Source organism: Podarcis cretensis (assembly GCF_951804945.1).
Source record: "Podarcis cretensis genome assembly, chromosome: 8".
Lineage (NCBI taxonomy): Eukaryota > Metazoa > Chordata > Lepidosauria > Squamata > Lacertidae > Podarcis > Podarcis cretensis.
In genome coordinates, this window is record NC_137177.1 from 75614972 (window position 1) to 75633857 (window position 18886).

Here is an 18886-nt window from a genome sequence, read left to right on the forward strand (position 1 = left end):
GAGAGTTGTTAGGAGACTCCATTCCTCTCCCAGAGTGGTTTAACAATCAATCCTTCTTCCCAGGCAACTCAGAATTGTAGCTCTGTGATAAGGATAAGGGCACCCTAACAACTCTCAGCACAAGCTATAGTTCCCATCATTCTTTGGAAGAAGCCATGGCTGTTTAAAATGGCATGATAGTGCTGTACATGTATAGTTTAGAATCTTGTATCTACACAGCCTTGGCGTTACTTCTCTCAAAGCAACTTTTGGCATCTGCCTTTCCTCCTCTGCAGAACTCACCTGACACTGCTGAAATTTAAACTTGACCTTGGAGTAATAGATAATCTTCCCCAGGTTCCGCACCACAGTCTTCCTCCTTCCCTTCTTGAACAGGTTTGGGAAACGCTGGTCAAAATTTTCCTTCTCATTTTCCTGGTTGGTGAGGTTCTGCAAAAAAAAAAAAAAAAAGGTTAGAAATATAGCATTTTTATTAAGATAATAATAATAACTAAAAAGTCAAAAATGGTTCATCACAACAGATTAAACCCTTAAGAACCAGCCAGGTTTGGTTTTTTTAAAAAAAGATGGCATTCAACAAACTTTTACTCAGAGTAGGCTCATTGAAATTAATGAACATGACAAAGTGAGATCCATTAATTTTAATGGGCCTGCTGTGAGTAAAGGTTAGTGGAATAGGACCCAATGTGTTTTGACACAAAATTTTTCTTTGGTGACTATTTCCTATGAATGTAATTTGTTTTAACTAATTTTAATACTGTATTTTAAATGGTTGTATCCTGCCCTGGAATATACTGTACTGAATGGAATTGGTATTTTTATAAGCGCCACATAATACTTGCACCTCATCTGTAAGAATTTATTTTTTAGTGTGACAGCACCAACCCTTTGGAACTCCCTGCCTATTGTTATCAGGCAAGGTGCCTTCACTGTATTCTTTTCAGCACATGGCATAGACATTCTTATTTAGACAAGCCTACCCATATATTTAGAAAGTTCATATGAGCTTTAATTTGTTTTATTCTAATCTACTGTGGTTTTAACTTTCTTCATGTTTTAAATTATGGTTGTAAACTTTTAGTGACGCTTTTACTGCTTTATCCTTTCTGTAAACTGCATTGAGGCTTTTTTCTACAGTCAAGCGGTATTTAAATCATATGAAATAATAAGACTAACAGCAGGTAATAAATGTATGTTTGGTTGTTATTTTTATAATGACTTTATTTTGGCTAATTGCCGTGTAATTTCATGTTATTTCTCAGTTGGGTTGCATAAGTTCTTTTGGTGATTTAATTTAACGAAAAGCTTTTGAAAACGAAAGAAAGGGGCCAAAAGAACCAGCAATCTTTTTCTTTTTTGTACTGGCTTCCCAACTGGTAAAACTGAGTTTAGAACTAACTGTACATTTAAAGCACTATGATCCCATTTTAAACAGTCATGGCTTCCCCCAAAGTATCCTGGGAAATACAGCTTGCCAAGGGAGCTGAGAGTTGTTCGGAGACTCCCTATTCCACTCGCAGAGCTACATCCCCAAGCCCTCTATGAAGAGGGACTGATTGTTAAACCACTCTGGGAATTGTAGCTTTGGGACGGGAATGGCAACCCCCCCAGCAACTCTCAGTACCCTTGACAAGGATTCTTTGAGGGAAGCCATGACTGCTTAAAATGGTGTGAATGTGGCCTTCAGTTAGGAGTCTAAAAGCCAAACACCACTGGACTCCATTCTTTAACGTGTTGCCTGCTGAAATGCAATGACAGTGGTACCTCGAGTTACAAAGGCTTCAGGTTATGTGTTTTCGGGTTGTGTACCGCGGGAAACCCGGAAGTACCTGAAGGTTTACGTTTGGGTTTCACCACTCGTGCATGTGCAGAAGTGCTAAATCGAGCTTCACGCATGCGCAGAAGCACCAAATCATGTCACGCATATGCACAGATGTGGTGCTGCAGGTTACGAATGCTGTGGGTTGCGGATGTGCCTCCATCACAGATTACATCTGCAACCCGAGGTTCCACTGTGGTGCTAGTTTCATGTGATGTCAGTCAGTGCAGATCATAGTGAGCTAGATCAGCGTTCCCCAACCTTTTCCTGACCTTGGCCCCCTTCCGACCTGGTTTCCTTCCTGTGGCCCCCCATGGGCATAGCCTGAGGGCAGGGGAGAAGCTGCCCCCCAATAAGTAAAAATCAATACAAACCTGAGGTTCTGCCCCCTAACAAAAGCCTGCCCCCTAACAAAAATCCTGGCTACACCCATGCAACCCCGTCCTACCAGTAGAAAGGTAGCTATTTAAATGTTGTGTTTGTAAATAGAAGATGTTTTATTTATAGTTTTTATAATTTATTAAAAAATACCATTACATGTTGAAGCAGAAAAACAGAATCATGGAGCTAGAATGGACGCCAAGGGTCATCTTTCTAGTGCAACTTCCTGCAATGTAGGAAACTCAGCTAAAGCATCCATGACAGATGGCCATCCAACCTCTTCTTAGAAACCTCCAAGGAAGGAGAGTCTAAAACCTTGCGAGAGAGATCCATCTTCCATGTATTATAAAAATTAAACAACACTTATTTGACCCCAGTTATTTGACACAGGTAAACCTCCAGATACAGTCCAAAAGGTACACAGGGAGTTCTGTATATCTGGGAGAATTTTAAAAAGCAAGTGGTCCTCACCAACCTGGTGCGAAAAGATATTGTCATCTGGAGGAGCCCTGGCTTCCTAGATAAAAAACTACAGCCCCACATACCCTTACCTGGGAGTAAGGCCTACTGAACTCAGTGCAGCTTTCTTCTGAGTAGACAGCTATTTACTAGATGCAAGTCAGCAGCACCAGATGACCCCACTCGGCTGAGTACTGGGGTGGATTTCACCCCGCATCTTGCAGAGCCGGGCAGACGCTACGAACGGGCCCAGCACTGGAAGCAACAAGCAGCTCTGGCTCACCCAGCCCTACCCATTGCCACCCTACCACTACACTTACCTGACCTGGGGGTTCTGGATCGCGGACTCTACCAGTCAGAACTGGAGCCTCAGCGATCACCGTTTCCCGCTGGAAACAAACTGCTCCAAGAAAATGCACATGGCAGAAAGGAGCGCTAGGCCCTGGTGGGCCACCCCCCATAGCCAGCCAATCAGGATTTTTTTAAAAAAATGCTTTTTCCCTTTCCCCTTCTCACTTCCCTCTGTCACCACCTAGCCTCCTGCTGTGGCCCCCTATTTATGTGATTGTCATCTGTGGCCCCCTTGGCATATCCTGGGGGTCCCCAGGTGCCATATCTAGCCCCCGACTGGGAAACATTGAGCTAGATGGACCAATAAGGCAACTTCCTATGTTCCAATTTTCTCAAACCCCCTAGAACCAAGAGCCAGCCCAGATCAAGGGAGAGGTAACATTCTCGAAACAAAAAAGCTGGCAACCCTAAATTCATCACAGATGCCTTTCCTAAAGAACAAGTGGTCTGGGGTGTGTGTTTGTTGTACAGTCTCCATGCCAGCCAAGGATTTAAGGTTTGATTACTGCAACCCGGACTCTCTGCTTACAACCCTGGAGAGGAGTCAATGAGGGGGCTTAAAAACAAACTATGACTAATCTCCTCCACATCCAACATTGTGATTAACCCAGCTAAATGGCTTAAGAAGGTGCTAACTTAATTTGAGCCCCAAAAGTAGAGGTTACCAGACTTGGGTGAAAGTCAAGTCCTGCAGCTGAGTTGCAAGTACACACACACCCTTCCTAATTCTTTGAACTCAGCTGCTTGTACAGCTCTTGTTTTTCCTTCTCAGCCTGGACACAAATCTTTACATGCCCATTAGCCTTTATATGCTAAATCTTTACATGCCCCCACAACCATATTTGATCCAATTTGAAAACAGAAGCCATATGAAGACATCCACACCATCTCTCCACCCACTGGTATGGGCAAAAAGAGGGTGACTTTGAAAAACATTCAACCGCACTGATGCATTTGACAACATGCAAATGCAATGTGAAACACACTGAGGGGGCAATGATCTTGCTGCCCTTTAAGCCAGTAACGTGTACACATGTACATATGGTGTTTACTGGTGATTTGTCTACAGGGATGTTATACGGCAAGCAGCATTCATCCCATGTTCATCCTGATTTACTTGCTGGCTGTTTATATGCCCTTGCCATTAGTTATTCATCCATCTTTTTCAAAGCATTTCTCCATCACTTTTCTTTTCTTTTTCTTTTTTATAAATATTTATTGAGATTTTTTAAATACAAAATGCAAAAATGATAAACAATATAACATGTATCATAACACATTTTTCAAAACTTCTTTGGACTCCCTCGCGTCTCCCACTCCCACTTACATCATTGTAAACTTTTTCCAGCAATTTATCATCTTATTTATATTCTTAAATCTCGTTCAATTAATTTACTCTAATAATTCTCCAAAAGTTTTATGTTTTCCTCAATCTCACTTATCGTCAAATTCAGATCTAATTCAATGGTAGGCAATTATTTATGATCTAGCATCCTTCTTAGCATTCAACCAAATTACAATACTTTTGTAAATAAATCTTGAATTTCTTCCAGTCTTCTTCAACCCTCTCTTCTCCCAGGTCTCGAATTCTACCAGTCATCTCGGCCAGTTGCATATAGTCCATCAGCTGCATCTGCCACTCTTCCAGTGTGGGTAGATCTTGAGTTTTCCAGCTCTTAGCGATAAGTATCCTTGCTGCCGTTGTTGCATACATAAAAAATGTTCGGTCCTTCTTTAACACCTTCTGGCCGACAATGCCCAGAAGGAAGGCCTCTGGTTTCTTAGTGAAGGTATACTTAAATACCTTTTTCAACTCATTATATATCATTTCCCAGAAGGCCTTCACTCTAGGGCAAGTCCACCAGAGGTGAAAGAATGTTCCTTCATGTTCTTTACATTTCCAACATTTATTATCAGACAAATGGTATATTTTGGCAAGTTTAACTGGGGTCATGTACCATCTATATATCATTTTCATTACATTTTCCTTCAAAGCATTACATGCAGTGAAGTTCAGCCCAGTGGTCCACAACCTTTCCCAGTCCTCAAACATGATATTATGCCCAATATCCTGAGCCCACTTTATCATAACCGATTTAACCATTTCGTCTTGTGTATTCCATTTCAACAGCAAGTTATACATTCTTGATAATACCTTAGTTTTTGGTTCTAACAATTCTGTTTCCAACTTCGATTTCTCCACCTGGAACCCTACCTTTTTGTCATTTTTAAAAACTTCTTTAATCTGAGCGTAATGTAACCAGTCTCGCACTTTATCCTTCATTTTCTCCAAACTCTGCAATTTCCAATTGTCTCCGTCTTTTTCTAATATTTCCCAATATTTTGGCCATTTGGCCTCCATATTGGGTCTTTTTCGGGCCTTAGCTTCCAGAGGTGAAAGCCACCTCGGAGTTTTGTTTTCCAATAAGTCTTTGTATTTTGTCCAGACATTAAATACTGCTTTCCTGACAATATGGTTCTTAAAGACCTTATTGATCTTAACCTTATCGTACCATAAGTATGCATGCCAACCAAAAGCATTGTTAAAACCTTCCAGGTCCAGTACGTCAGTGTCTTCGAGAAGTAGCCAGTCTTTTAGCCAGCAAAAAGCTGCGGCTTCATAGTACAACTTTAAGTCCGGCAGGGCAAAACCCCCTCTTTCTTTCGCATCAGTTAGTATCTTAAACTTAATTCTGGGCTTTTTGCCCTGCCAGACAAATTTAGATATATCTCTCTGCCACTTCCGGAAGCACACTGTCTTATCCACAATCTGCAATGTTTGAAACAAAAACAACATCTTTGGCAATACATTCATCTTAACAGCAGCAATTCGGCCTAACAAAGAAAGCTTCAATTTTGTCCAACTATCCAAGTCTCTCTTAATTTCATCTCCATCACTTTTCAAACAGCAAAAAGAGTTGCAATTTTTAAAAGTTTATTTGTTGTGCTAGAGCACCAGAGCTCTTTAATCCAGGTTGAATGTGCAAACCTGAAGTTCTGGTATGTGACTCAATCACTCCTGCAAACTACAGACAGCCTGGAACCAGCCCTATATAAAAACAATGCAACTTTTAAAATTCCTGGAGGAATATTGCCCTAATATATAGGGATTTGTATCACGTGGATGACCATTAAGGAGTTGTATTCTCAGGCCGCTGGTCTATCTAGCTCACACATTCTGCACTGACTGGCAGCAGCTCTCCAGGCTTTCTAGCAGGAGACATTCCCAGTCCTACCTGAAGATGTCAAGGACTGAACCTGGGACCTTTTGCATAAAAACCAGGTACTCTTACCTCTGAGCTATGTGTGGCATTTGATCATGGGGGGGCCCCACCAGTCTAACATGGTACAGTCCAGACAGAGCTTTACCATCTCGTCTTGTGTTTGCTTGCAAGCACTAAGGTTACGAACAACTCAGAATTTAAACCCTCCTTGAATAATGTTTTCACAGACACTCAGTGCTGATGGCCACTGTTTGGGCAAATGTGGACTCAATTAGCAGCTTTTTGTTTTGTTTCCAAGAACACAAGCGGAACACAAGAAAAGCCCTGCTGGGTCAAGCCAGTGGCTCATTTAGTCTATCATTCTCTTCTCCCAGTAACCAAAAGAGGCCTGTGGAGAAATGGATGGTTTTTAAGAAGTCATCCTTTTCTTCAGCATACATACACGTTCATTTTTGACCCACAGGTGACTCTGATCAAACAGGTTGGGGAGGTTTTTGAAGAGCCTGCAAAACCTGTTTATCCAGGACTGAGGACAAAGATGCTTCTTGTTGTACAGCTTTCAGCTGTCGTCCATCTTCCCTTGTCAGAAAGCATCAGTACTGTACTCCCCTTCCCCTCCGTCAAACGCATGCAGTGAAGCTAAGTAAAAGCACCAACTACAGTCCTAGCTTCAAAAAGGGAAAAGTCTTTTGCAGCCTGAAGGAGAGTGTGGGATCAAGTGGCAGGCAGATAGCACAATCCAGGCAGGGCAGGTCCCCGCTGAAGTTAGCCAGTTCTAATCCATATATGCCTGCTTTCTAATAACTGGTGCCAAGAGAGACAGCTGCATGAGCCCCCTTGATAGATGAAGACTCAGCAGTTATTAGCCAGACCAACATTGCCCTGGGTGGTGCTTTGGTTAGCTCACTTCTCAGGAATGGGCCTTCACCTCTCTGCAACAGCCACTTCAGAGACCCGTCAACAGCTAGAGAGGAACCAGTTAACTGGTGCTAATTACCCACAAGCCCTTTTTATCTTGGGTTTCTCTGACATTAGCTGGGCCTAATTGGATCAAGACATCGAAAGCCTACGGACAGATAACATCCTTTGGGCTGCAGGATTTGGTGGTATGGTAGAAAACATATATCTATGCCTTAGGACCTCCTAAGGTATGAAAGGTGGCTCAAGCAAGAATGCAAGAGGCATACGTTATCTTTTGCTCCTAGGTCAACTTCCATCAATGCCGAAGGTTGCTGGCCTTTGAGCATCACTGAGTGCTTCCAGACAGTTATTGCTTTTAGGCTGGATTCAATCCCTCCCAATCAGGAAAGTGATGAGGAAGTGTGGAATAACATTTGCTTTATGTAGTGTTGTCTAACCTCTGCACAAACAAATTGGAATGAATGCTCAATAAATAGAAAGTGTTGTCTAACCTCCCTGAAGACTTAAGTGCAAGCAAACCAGGATAAATCCTCAATTAACACGTCTAGATGTGGAGCCAGAGCTACTCCTCATACCATTGGAAGCTTTCTAAGGGTCAGCTCACATGTTACTAAAAAGAGAGGTGGCTGCAAACATCTCTTAATTTCAAGGGCCTTGCTCCTCACTCAAGCTGCCAGGGAGGTGCTTCTTGTACTAAGTGGTAAGAGAATCTGGACATGTTCAGAGGTGCACTTTATTATCACCTCTCATGCTCCAAGCATAAATCCCAATACTGAATTCTGAGGCTTAATTAAGGCCCATATGCTACTTCTTCACTGAAGAAACCTGGTGTCACTTTGGAATTGTAAGAAACCGCAAGATCAGTGCCTTTCTGAATCAGTGGTTAAAACCAGTGCACTTTTGAAAGGATCTCTCCACCATCTTGATTCAAACGTCATCCAACTGTGTCCAAACACAGATGAAAATCTGCTCCTTGACCTCAGGAGCCATAATGCAAAATCTGGTTACAATATCTTAAGAGGTATCTGAATGCACAGCAAACAAAGATATATAGTATTTTCAAAATACTGTATGCAGTAGATGAAAGCCAGAAGCTTATGCATCTCTGCTACACCAAGTTGCTACTGATTCATAATTTACATTTACCACTGCTGTGGGTGGTAGAACTCAAAGCAAAAACAATTAGTGCAATCCTGTGCATATTTACTTGGAAGTAAGACCCAGGGTCAGGGCTGCTGCATACTTGAGGGTCTACTGGGTTTCCTTAGTAGTGGTTACTGGAGCCGTGGCTCCTCTGATCAGCACCAGGCTACTACCTTTTATACGTCCTGAAATGCCCTAAAGCTCATGAAAGGGATTGTGGGAAATTTAAAATGGTGACCAGTCAACAGTGAGAGTGGTGGGTGGCGGGATTTGAAGAAAGGCTCAGACAGCATCAGCAGTAGGCTTTGCCAGACACTGAGGCCTGGCAGCTGCCCCAAAGCCATTCAAAATATAAAAGAAGTAATGTGTAACAGCCCTCTGTTGCTGAAAGGATTGCAAGCTTTGGAATCACACTGAATTCTTCTCCAGGAATATCTGCCCTTATAACCAGAGAAAGAGAGAGTTAGTTAGCTACCTTTCTGTTCAAGCTGTCCTGTGGGGGACAGATTAGAATCTACAGGGCATCAGTGAGCATGTATCTGGAGATGGGAACTGCTAAGCGACAATTAACGATTTCACCGAGGGGCAATTAAAGTGAGGAGAAAGCGATTAAATATTTGCTGCTGGGTTATTGATCACCTGCCAACCCTGAGACAGATAAAGGGGGGGGGGATGCAAGCCAGTCAGGACAAAGGTGTTGTGAACACAAAGGCTCAACTGGCAGGGAGGTTTTCCCAGATAAAAGAGATATTGGAGCAACTGCCGCCAACTGCAATTTTGGGGAACTGTTTGGTTGTAGGAAACCGAGCTTCAAATCTTTGCTGAGTCTCAAAGTTCACTCAAGGCTCATCCACAATCACCTTTGCTTTGCACTTTCTAGGCGTTTATTGTTTTGTTTTGGTCCTGGCGTTTTCTCCAGGGAAAACCACATTTTACTGCTAAATCAGAGCAAACGGCAATTGGTTTTCCGTGCACTGCTGTTTGCTCCAATTGACAGGTAAAATGTGGCCTTTCCTGGGGGAAGTGCCAGGACAAAAATAAAAGCTTAAACATGGACCTGGGAAGCCCAGACCTGTGTCTAGAAATGTGGCACAAAATGAAGTGTGGATGAGCTCTCAGTCGGCTTAGGTGAGTCGCCCTCTCTCACCCTAAGTTACCTCAGAGGATGGTGCTATCCAGATATCCCAGGAAAGGCAGGAGAAAAACATGAAGGAGCAAATCCAGAATCACAGAACTGTAGAGTTGGAAGGCACCCCAAGGGTGATCTAGTCCAACCCCTTGCAATGCAAGGAATCTTAACAGAAGAGATTCTAATATACTGAACAGCAGCTAAACTGACATATCTATAGCAGGGATGTGGAACCCTTTTCACACTAAGAGCCACATTCCCCTCTGGGCAACCTTTTTGGAGCCACATGCAAGTGGTGAGAGGGGTCAGAGGCAAAAGTAGGTGGAGCAATGAATGCAAATTTCACCTTTGTGAAGTTTCCTTTTTTTAACAAAAATAATTTTTATTAAATTTTCCATTTTAACAATCCAATCAAATCACATTAAGTATTCCAAATTATACAAATACATATCATATAGTCCAAATATTCTGCCAAATTATAATTTTTTGTTGGGGCTTCCCATGCTTCAAGTTCAGTGGGGTTCCAATCATCTTATATCTCTACTGCCTTGAGTTTCCAACCTTTGTGCAGCTTCCATGCACACTCACACAACCCTCTCTATCCTCCGTCCAGGCACATAAGATGCATGATCAGAGTTCCAGGGTGCATTGCAGCCAGGCAAAAACACTCAGGGAGAGTGCAAAGCAAGGCCAGTGAGGGATGCAACCCAAGGAGAGCCTGGGTAAAGTTCCAAGGGACGGACAGAGAAGGTAGGAAGGCTACATTTGAACTCTGGGAATGAGGTTCTCCATCCTTTATCTAGATGAATGGCCTAATTCTTACTGAGGTTACAGACTGGAGGTCAGGCTTCCCATGACTGGACACTGTTTGATACAGAAAAGTTCAGCAAAGCCTGGAATGTCAGAGAAAATCTTGCATTGGGACCCTTCTTTCAAGGACTCATTTTCTATGTGCAGGGAAATTATTATTGTGAAGGAAATCCCCCCACTAGCATCCTGAAGCGGTACAGCTGAGACAGAGGTTAACCACCTGAGGGAGAAGAAGGTGGACATCTAATGTAGCTTCCAACATTCCATCCTGCTCTGCACTGCGAGAGCGAAACTCACCCTCTATTGACCTCTCGGGGGCTCAGCCCTCACAGACTTGAAATTCCACAGAGGAGAATGCAATGAGCTCCCCTCTCTCTGCACAGACAAGCTATGCTCTCCCCCAGGGGTCTTTACACTCTGAAAGCTCTCCTGCCACACACACAGTGCACTCATCCTAAAGATAAACAGTTATAGTAATGTCCATCTCCTCGTCACCAAGGATGTGCTTTTCATTCAAGTATTTTCCATGGTTCAACACTGAAACAGAGGCATAGCACCCTGCAATCTGCACCACTTGCGCAACCACCACTGGCATCCTATTGTCCTGTGCTGCATTGTCCCCAGCCTTAAGGTTATAATTAGTACATCTGATTATCCAAATTAATAACATAAGAGGAGCCCTGAAGAAACAGCCTGCTGAATCAAGCCAGTGGCCCATCTAGTCCCACAACCTGTTCTCAAGGCCAATCAGATGCAAGACCAGAGTGTAACAACGCACTCTTCACTTGCGAGTCCTAGCATACTGTGAGTCCTAGCATATTGCCTCTGAAAGTAGAGGTAGAATACAGCCATCGTGTCTAGTGGCAACAGATAGCCTTGTTCTCCGTGTATTTGTCCAAGGCTGCATGTACGCCATACATTTAAAGCACTCCCCCCACACACTCAAATAATCCCAGGAAATATAGTTTGTCAAGGGTGCTGGGAACTTTAGCTTTTGAGGGGTAAACTACAGTTCCAAAGATTCTTTACAGGGGTGTGCATGCTTTAAATGTATGGTGCATGCACAGATTATCCTCTTTTAAAGCCACCCAAATCGGTGTCCATCACTATTCTTGTGGCAGTGAATTCCATAGTTAAACTACACACTGTGTAAAGAAGTGCTTTCTTTTGCCTGTCCTGAAACTTTCAACATTCGGCTTCATTGGATGTCTGCTAAGTTCTAGAGTTATATCAGTTACTGCTTTTCACACTGTGTCAAAGCTGCAGATGTTCACTCGTCATGTGTAGGAGGGCTGATTACAGATCTAAAGCTGTGATTTTCAGGACTCTCCCAAGTGATACCATTTGTACCTTTTTCCTGTTTAAAAACGCCAAAACAATGCTGGGGTGCACATAGGTTCCTGCTACCATATCAGAGCTGTAGCCTGAGGAGACACAAACGTAACTTCAAAAGCAACAGCAACTGAGAACCATCTTATTTTAGGCTCTCGGTGGGCCCAGAGATCAGGGAAGAGCAAAGGCAGGACCAAGAATGGAATTTATTGCACATGCAAGCCTCAGACAGAAGCATTTAACCTAAAGTTTCTCAGTGCTTAATTATCAAGGGTAACCTTTCATTAGCACAGTCACAGGCTGATGTGTTCCACTTTCTCTGCTGTAGAAGAACAAAGCTGTCCAAAAGGGTCAGAACCCATAATTAGAACATCATGTATACTCTGAGGTTCAGATACATGTGGCCACAAAAGTATACCGCAGTGTTTCTTCATTAAATTCACAATTCTCGGTTATATGTGGAGGCACATGTCTCCACTCGTATACCTGAAAAGATTTGTGTAACAGTATGAACGACTGGGCTTCTGTATGGTTCTGGCAGTAGATCTCCTCTGAAGGCAAACAATTCTGCTGTGTCAGGAGTGACTAAATGACCACAATCACACCCAAAACAGAGCAGTTATCACATATCCGCAGTGAAGGCTGATTAGGAGGAGAAAAGGCCACTGCAGTAAATCACACAGAGACACAGCAAGTAACCTCCTCTGTTGGTGAATCCTTTTTATAATTAATCACACATAATCTTATGCAAATCTACTCAAAATAAAATCCCATTGAGTTCAATGGGGCTTTCTGGCACTTAAGTGGGTATATAAGATTATAAACTGACATATCGCAGTCCAAACATCTGCAGGGCAGCACTTTGCTGAAGGCACCATATTCAGTGCTGGCAAAAGAAGTAAGAAAACATCTAGCTCTCTTTCAAGAGAATAACTTGGATTCATATTTTAAAACGGCCCCTTCCACCTGCTCCCACACACCCCAGCATGCTACTTATTTTATGTGTTACTACAATCAGCCACACACCCAAATTTAATTAGACGCCCTTCTGGGCATTAAGTGGCAACCCAGATTTTCATCTTCCCCCACGTTCCCAGGCTTTCCAAGCCAATAGGAACTCACTCGCTTTACGCAAACCACCAGCAACATCCTACTAACTCACTAAACCTGATTGCAGCTTCAGATTATGTCTCAATTGGAATAGCAGAAATCCGAGTAAGAATGGTTGGTGCGAATGGGTCTATAAAGTTTAGTTCCTGGATTGGTGTATCCTAGAAGCTCTGTTGCCACATTTAAGCAGGCAATGGCAAGAATAGTGTGCCAATGAAAATGTAGGGGTGGTAGGAATTATTCCCGCAATGGGCCAGCCTTTGCCCTTTAATGTCTTCTGTGTTCGAGAACTCCTGAGGTGTAGAATAATTACACTGGGCAAACTGCACAGATACTATACAATCTTGTTCACATGGGATGATGAAATAATTGTGATTCATTCCAGAAATATCTTTTGCTTTGTCAGCCGGTTCTGCACGTCGTTTCTGCGTCTAGTTTCACAGTACAAATCCTTCATCCCCTGAAAGGCTCATTTTTGTTTTTCAATGATTCAACAGGCAAAAAGAATTGTGAACAGTATAGGCAAGTAAGTGGCTTAGTATCACTGACATACTCAAGAATCAAGAGCGGCAGGGCCCTCCCCTCACAATCAGTCCAAGATATACTAACTATTAGGCGAGATAAAAAATGACATTTGTTTAAAATATTTGAATGTCTCAGGCTCAATCCCCAGTGCACCCAGCTAAGGCTGAGAAGGCACCCAGTTGAGCATCCCAGACAACTGTTGCCAGTCAGAGTTAGATGGACCCATCGTCAGGTCAGATCAGATCCACACAATACATTAAAAGCACATGGCGCCCGCCCCCCGCCCCGAAAATACTGGAAACTAATTTACCCCCCTGCCCAGAACTACTGTTCCCAGTACCCTTAACAAACTACCGTACATTTCCCAGGATTCTTTAGGGGAAGTCAAGTGCTTGAAATGCTGCCTATGTGTCTTTACCAACTGGAAAGTTCTCAAGGCAGCTTACAATATATACAAAAAATACAAAAGTGAGAGATGTGAAGTGTTCTTAAAAATGAAATTAAAAAATGGTTCTGGAATTCTCACAAAATTCCAGTCAAGCTGAAACCTCACATCAGTAAAAACACCAAGGAGTCTTATGGCACCTTAAAGAGACTTCATAAATATATTAAAACACCTACTTTTGTGCATTCAAACAGTTTTGTCAGATGCTCAGACCACAAAAGCTTATGCCACAATACCTTTGTTAAAAGGTGCCACAATACTCTCTTGATTGTTTTCATTGCAGGAAACCCTCTGGAAATCTTCTCATAATAGCACTACTTTTAGCAGTTTGCATCACAAATGGGTAAATAAACGAAGGAAAGAGGGGGGAATTCCAATATCAGTTGAGATAATTTATCTCAATTTGCCTAATGCAAATTGATCGCAGCAATATATTATTCACACACAGAGAGAGGCACCTTCACATTAGGTAGTGTCTTAACTGGTGAATCATAACACCATCAGTGGAAATCTGAGGTCATTTCCTGCCCCATCACTTATCAGAATAACCCAAGCAGGGGGTAAAGAAAGACAATACCAAAGGTATGTGGGAAACAGATGAATAACCTCAAGCTCTTAACGTTAATGTGTGAAGGCAGGGATGGGGAACCTGTGTGGCCCTCCAGTTGTTCTTGGGCTGCAAAACTCCCATCAGCCTTAGCCAGCAGGGCCAATGGTCAGCGACAATGGAAGGCATACTCCAGCAAAAAATTTATTATTATTATATGCTGCCCATCTGGAGGGTCACAAACTGGCCACTCCTGCCGTATCACAGGGTATATAGTTCCATAATTTAACTACATGCTGTGTGAAGAAGCACTTTCTTTTGCCTGTCCTGAATCTTCCAGAATTCATCTACTAATAGGTTGTACACAACTAAGGCCCCATAATTCTTTAAACAGGCATTGCCCTTCCGTCCAAGAAGCCTGGGAACTGTGTTTTGTTCAGGGCACTGAGAATTGTGAGGAAACCCCCCATCACCCTCACAGAACTACAGTTCCCAGAGTGGCTTAACAATTGATCCCTCTTCCCATGGAACTCTGGGAATTGTAGCTCTGTGAGGGAAACAGGGGGTCTCCTCACAAATCAGCACACTATCGTTCTTGGGGAAGACATAATTACTTAAAGCGGTATAAGATCTGTTTTTTAAAATTTATTTCATGTATGGACCGCTTGAGTATAAAAAAAATTAAAAACCCTCAAAGCTGTTTTCGAAGCAATAAAACAATAAAATCAATGGGGGGGGGCAACAGGCATACTTTTAAAAGCGCTAAAACAGATTAAAATTACCTCAACCTTCTAAGCATTTGGGCGGGCTCATCGAAACAGGAATGTTTGCAGCAGGTGCCAAAAAGAGTACAGTGGAGACGCCCGTTTGATCTCAATAAGCAGGGAGTTCCAAATTGTAGGGCTTAGCCAAGATTTTGGGGGGAGGGCAGAACCTCAGTTAGCGATGTATTTTTATTGATTTTTACTGATTTGGGGGGAGCTGCAACTTTCTCTCCCCCCCCCCCCCGGCTATGACCATGTGCTGCCGCACTAAACAATCAAGTTCTTACAAATGCAAAATGGGTATTACCGTATGTGGCACCTATAGACAACTGAAGTGGTTGAGTGGGCACATGTGTATGGCACAGATGGGGCCTAAAGTCCTACTCAGAGCAGACCTATTGCAATTCATTTCAGTGGTTTCACTTCTGAATAGGACTAGCATTGGTTACAATGAATGAAGAACCTGCTCACCGTACCAAAAATGTACAAACCACTAACCTCCTACACACACACACACACACACATTAATGGAATATTATCAAGGGCCTTCAGGCAGAAGACATTTGGCTGGTGGCCTAAATAGGAAGAAACCAGAGTTTGGGGTTTTTTCACTCCCTTTATCATCACTCAGCAGTATTTCCACCCCTCTGGGCTGTTTGTATTTCTCACAGACACTCATTCATGCCCCCCCCCTCACCCCCACTGCTCCAAGCGGAGGTTTTGATCATTTTGGGTTTCTCTCAGCACCTCACACGAGAAAGAGAGAGAGAGGATTTTGAAGCCCAGTTCCTAGCTGGGGGTTGATCGAGCAAGACACGCACCAACATGTCTCGCTTTGCTCCGCCTCAGCTATAGGTGAGGCTAGTTAAAAATTAAACTCCCTCAGACCTTAGCTAGAACGGAGAATCCAGTGACTTATACTTTAATCACCACGGATGGCCACCATGTCAACTTTGGACAGGCTATTGCGTCACAAGGGGTGGGGGTGGGGGCTCTGAATTAAGCGTCTCCTTGAAGACATATTAAAAAAAAGTGTGGTGGAGATAATATTTGTTATCTAAACTTCTCTTCCTTCCTCACAGAGTCAATGTTGTTTTTGCCCCAGGGCATGCGCCACTGTGCTTGGGAAATGCAGCAAGACAGGAAGTGGTTGACATCGGTCAAGGTCCCCAACTGCTATGGGCCCGAATTTCCGCCTTTGCCAAAGGTAATTCACTCTATCTTTTCTCTGCCTCAGGCACACACAATATCACTTGGTATTAAGAACCCTGTCATCCTTTCACAATCTCACTGATAGTATATATAACCCTCATATACGCAATTGTTTGTTACTGGTGGAGTTGCAGGTTTACTACAACTGCTGTAGCTAATGTGTGGCATGAGAGAGTTGACATGAGCACCAACATTAACTCCTCCATTACAGCACAATCATATCGATTTTTCTCCAGAAGCAAGTCCCACTATTTTCGAGGGCCTTGGGGCAACTCCAGACTGATATTTTATTGCGGGTGCATTCTGCAATGTGTCAGTGGTGTATTTATCCCAATTTATCAGTTGTTCTGCAACACTACAACGTTATTGCTGTCTAGAGGGGCTATAGTGCAACAGAAGTGTGATGAAAACTCATACAGAACATTTGTGGAGTTAAAAGTTACAGGATTTCAGCAGAAAGTTACACGAATAGAAATGAAGCACTATGCTTGCCCCCAAACCTTTTGCAGACAGAAGCAGTATTTAATGTGGGGTAGTGTAGGACTGCCCCAATAGCCTTGTGAGCACAAATCATCATAAACACAGAATAAAAAGGATGCCTGAATGAGCCTTTACAGGGTAAATGCACAGAAGATTGCAGCTATAGGCAATGTAAACCAGGCATAGGCAAACTCGGCTCTCCAGATGTTTTGGGACTACAACTCCCATCATCCCTGACCACTGGTCCTGTTAGCTAGGGATAATGGGAGTTGTAGTCCCAAAACATCGGGAGGACCGAGTTTGCCTATGCCTGATGTAAACACACCATTTGACCCATCATGGTACTCCATGTAAGTTATTCAAAATAAATTACCACCGTACTCTGGGCTATAGGCATCTGGCTGGCCACCGTGAGAATAGGATGCTGGACTAGATGGGCCATTGGCATAATCCAGGAGGATCTTGTGTTCTTAACGGTGTGCACATGTGTGTTTATGCGTGCATGCGTGCGCATGTAAGTGGCCTACAACAACCAGCCGCAACACTCCACAGATTAAGGTTAAAGGATGCAAGGCAGAATCCTTAATGATCTCATAAAAGTATTTAAAAGACCAAAGTTCCTAGAAGAGTTTGGATTTGATATCCCGCTTTATCACTACCCGAAGGAGTCTCAAAGCGGCTAACATTCTCCTTTCCCTTCCTCCCCCACAACAAACACTCTGTGAGGTGAGTGGGGCTGAGAGACTTCAGAGAGGTATGACTAGCCCAAGGTCATCCAGCAGCTGCATGTGGAGGAGAGGAGATACGAACTTGGTTCCCCAAATTACGAATCTACCTATTCAATTCACACATATTTTTATTTAATAAGATGTATATATTGCTTAATAATAATAATAAACCCTCTAAGCAGTTTGCATAAAACAATATAAAATATCCATAAGAAAATATAGATAAAATCAAAATGTCAAAACAAGTAGACATATTAACATGGTCAAAATATAAATAAAGCCAACCAATTTCAAAACAGTAAATGTACATATCTGGGCAGGTTTGCCTAAACGTTTTTAGCAGGTGTCAAACACAGTATGGTATGTTAATGGGCAAGGAGCACCAAAGACTAGGTGCCCCTTCCCCATGCTGTATAATGTTATATACCCTGTAACATTATACAGCATTTGTGGCTGTTTAAGCAGGCACCCATGGAATAAGGCAAGCCTTCAAGTAAAACAAGTGTTGAGGGGAGGTGGGTTATTGACTTGTGGGTTTTCCTCTCTTCCCCCCCTTTTTTATTATGTATTTTGTGCTTTTATCTTGTATTTTTAATGTCACAAATCACTCAGAGATCTATGGATGAAAGGCAGCGTACAAATTTAATAAATAAAAAAAACAAACATAAATATTTCAAGAGCAGCACCTTGAATTTGGCCCAGTAACAAATTGGCAACCAGTGGAGATCTTGGAACATGGGTGTAATATGCCAACAGGGTCTCTCACTCGCTTTGAGAGCCAGCGTGGTACAGTAGTTGGGAGTGCTCAATCAGGAGCTGGGAGACCACAGTTCAAATCCCTACTCAGCCATGAAACTCCCTGGGTCTGTAGTTGTTTCTCAGCCTAACTTACCTCACAGAGTCACTGTGAGGATAAAATGAAAAAGAGGCAGAACCATCTATACCACCTTGAGCTCCTTGGAGGAAAGATGGGATATAAATGCAATAAATAAATGTCTACCTCGAGCCCCACTTCCATTTGCATTATAGGCAAAGTACAGGCACCTCATTTAGAATGTTGTTGTGGAATTCCTGAGCAATCTAGAGTATGTAAAGCTCTTTAAACTCTCTCTAAAGCACTATAGATGCTAATTATTGCATATAAATGCTACTCCTTTCCAAACATGTAAGCGTATCCCCACACAGCAAATTGATGGGGCTTTCAGCTCAAGCCATCTCTTAGCTTGGGGTGGGTCTCACCCCTTTGAAGACGTTGACTATGGCCTACAAAACATGGAAATTAAAGACTCCAGGCAAAAGGCTACTTCATTGTGATGGCAGCGTCACCGTATCACAGAAAAAAGCACTTCAGTGGGGCAGGAGAGGAGGCTGGACACATCTGCCTTGTGCGTGTACGAAAAGTAGTTCACCTAGTAGATTAACATCCACGTTGCATGTTTCAAGTGCATGATTTCCCCCAAAGAATGCTGGGAACCGAAGTTCGTCTCTCACAGAACTACAGTTCCC

General features: G+C 42.9%; 1 protein-coding gene and 1 long non-coding RNA gene across 4 annotated transcripts in view; one reads left to right on the forward strand and one right to left on the reverse strand.

Annotated features, from left to right (window-relative positions):
- Positions 1-18886, reverse strand: part of PLEKHN1 (pleckstrin homology domain containing N1) — a 63664-nt gene that overhangs the window by 35572 nt on the left and 9206 nt on the right. For both annotated transcript variants that reach the window (XM_079986943.1, XM_079986942.1), the window contains exon 3: positions 283-429. In XM_079986943.1, the coding sequence (XP_079843069.1) occupies positions 283-429 (147 nt within the window). The remainder of the gene's footprint in view (positions 1-282; positions 430-18886) is intronic.
- LOC307222260 overlaps positions 1-18886 on the forward strand; it is a 36025-nt gene that overhangs the window by 14521 nt on the left and 2618 nt on the right. Inside the window, exons 1-2 of one of the 2 annotated variants that reach the window (XR_013841690.1) lie at positions 15106-15815; positions 16043-16167. This is a non-coding gene — a long non-coding RNA (uncharacterized lncRNA). Of the gene's footprint in view, positions 1-15105; positions 15816-16042; positions 16168-18886 lie in introns of those variants that run through there. The other variant, XR_013841689.1, reaches the window with a different exon arrangement.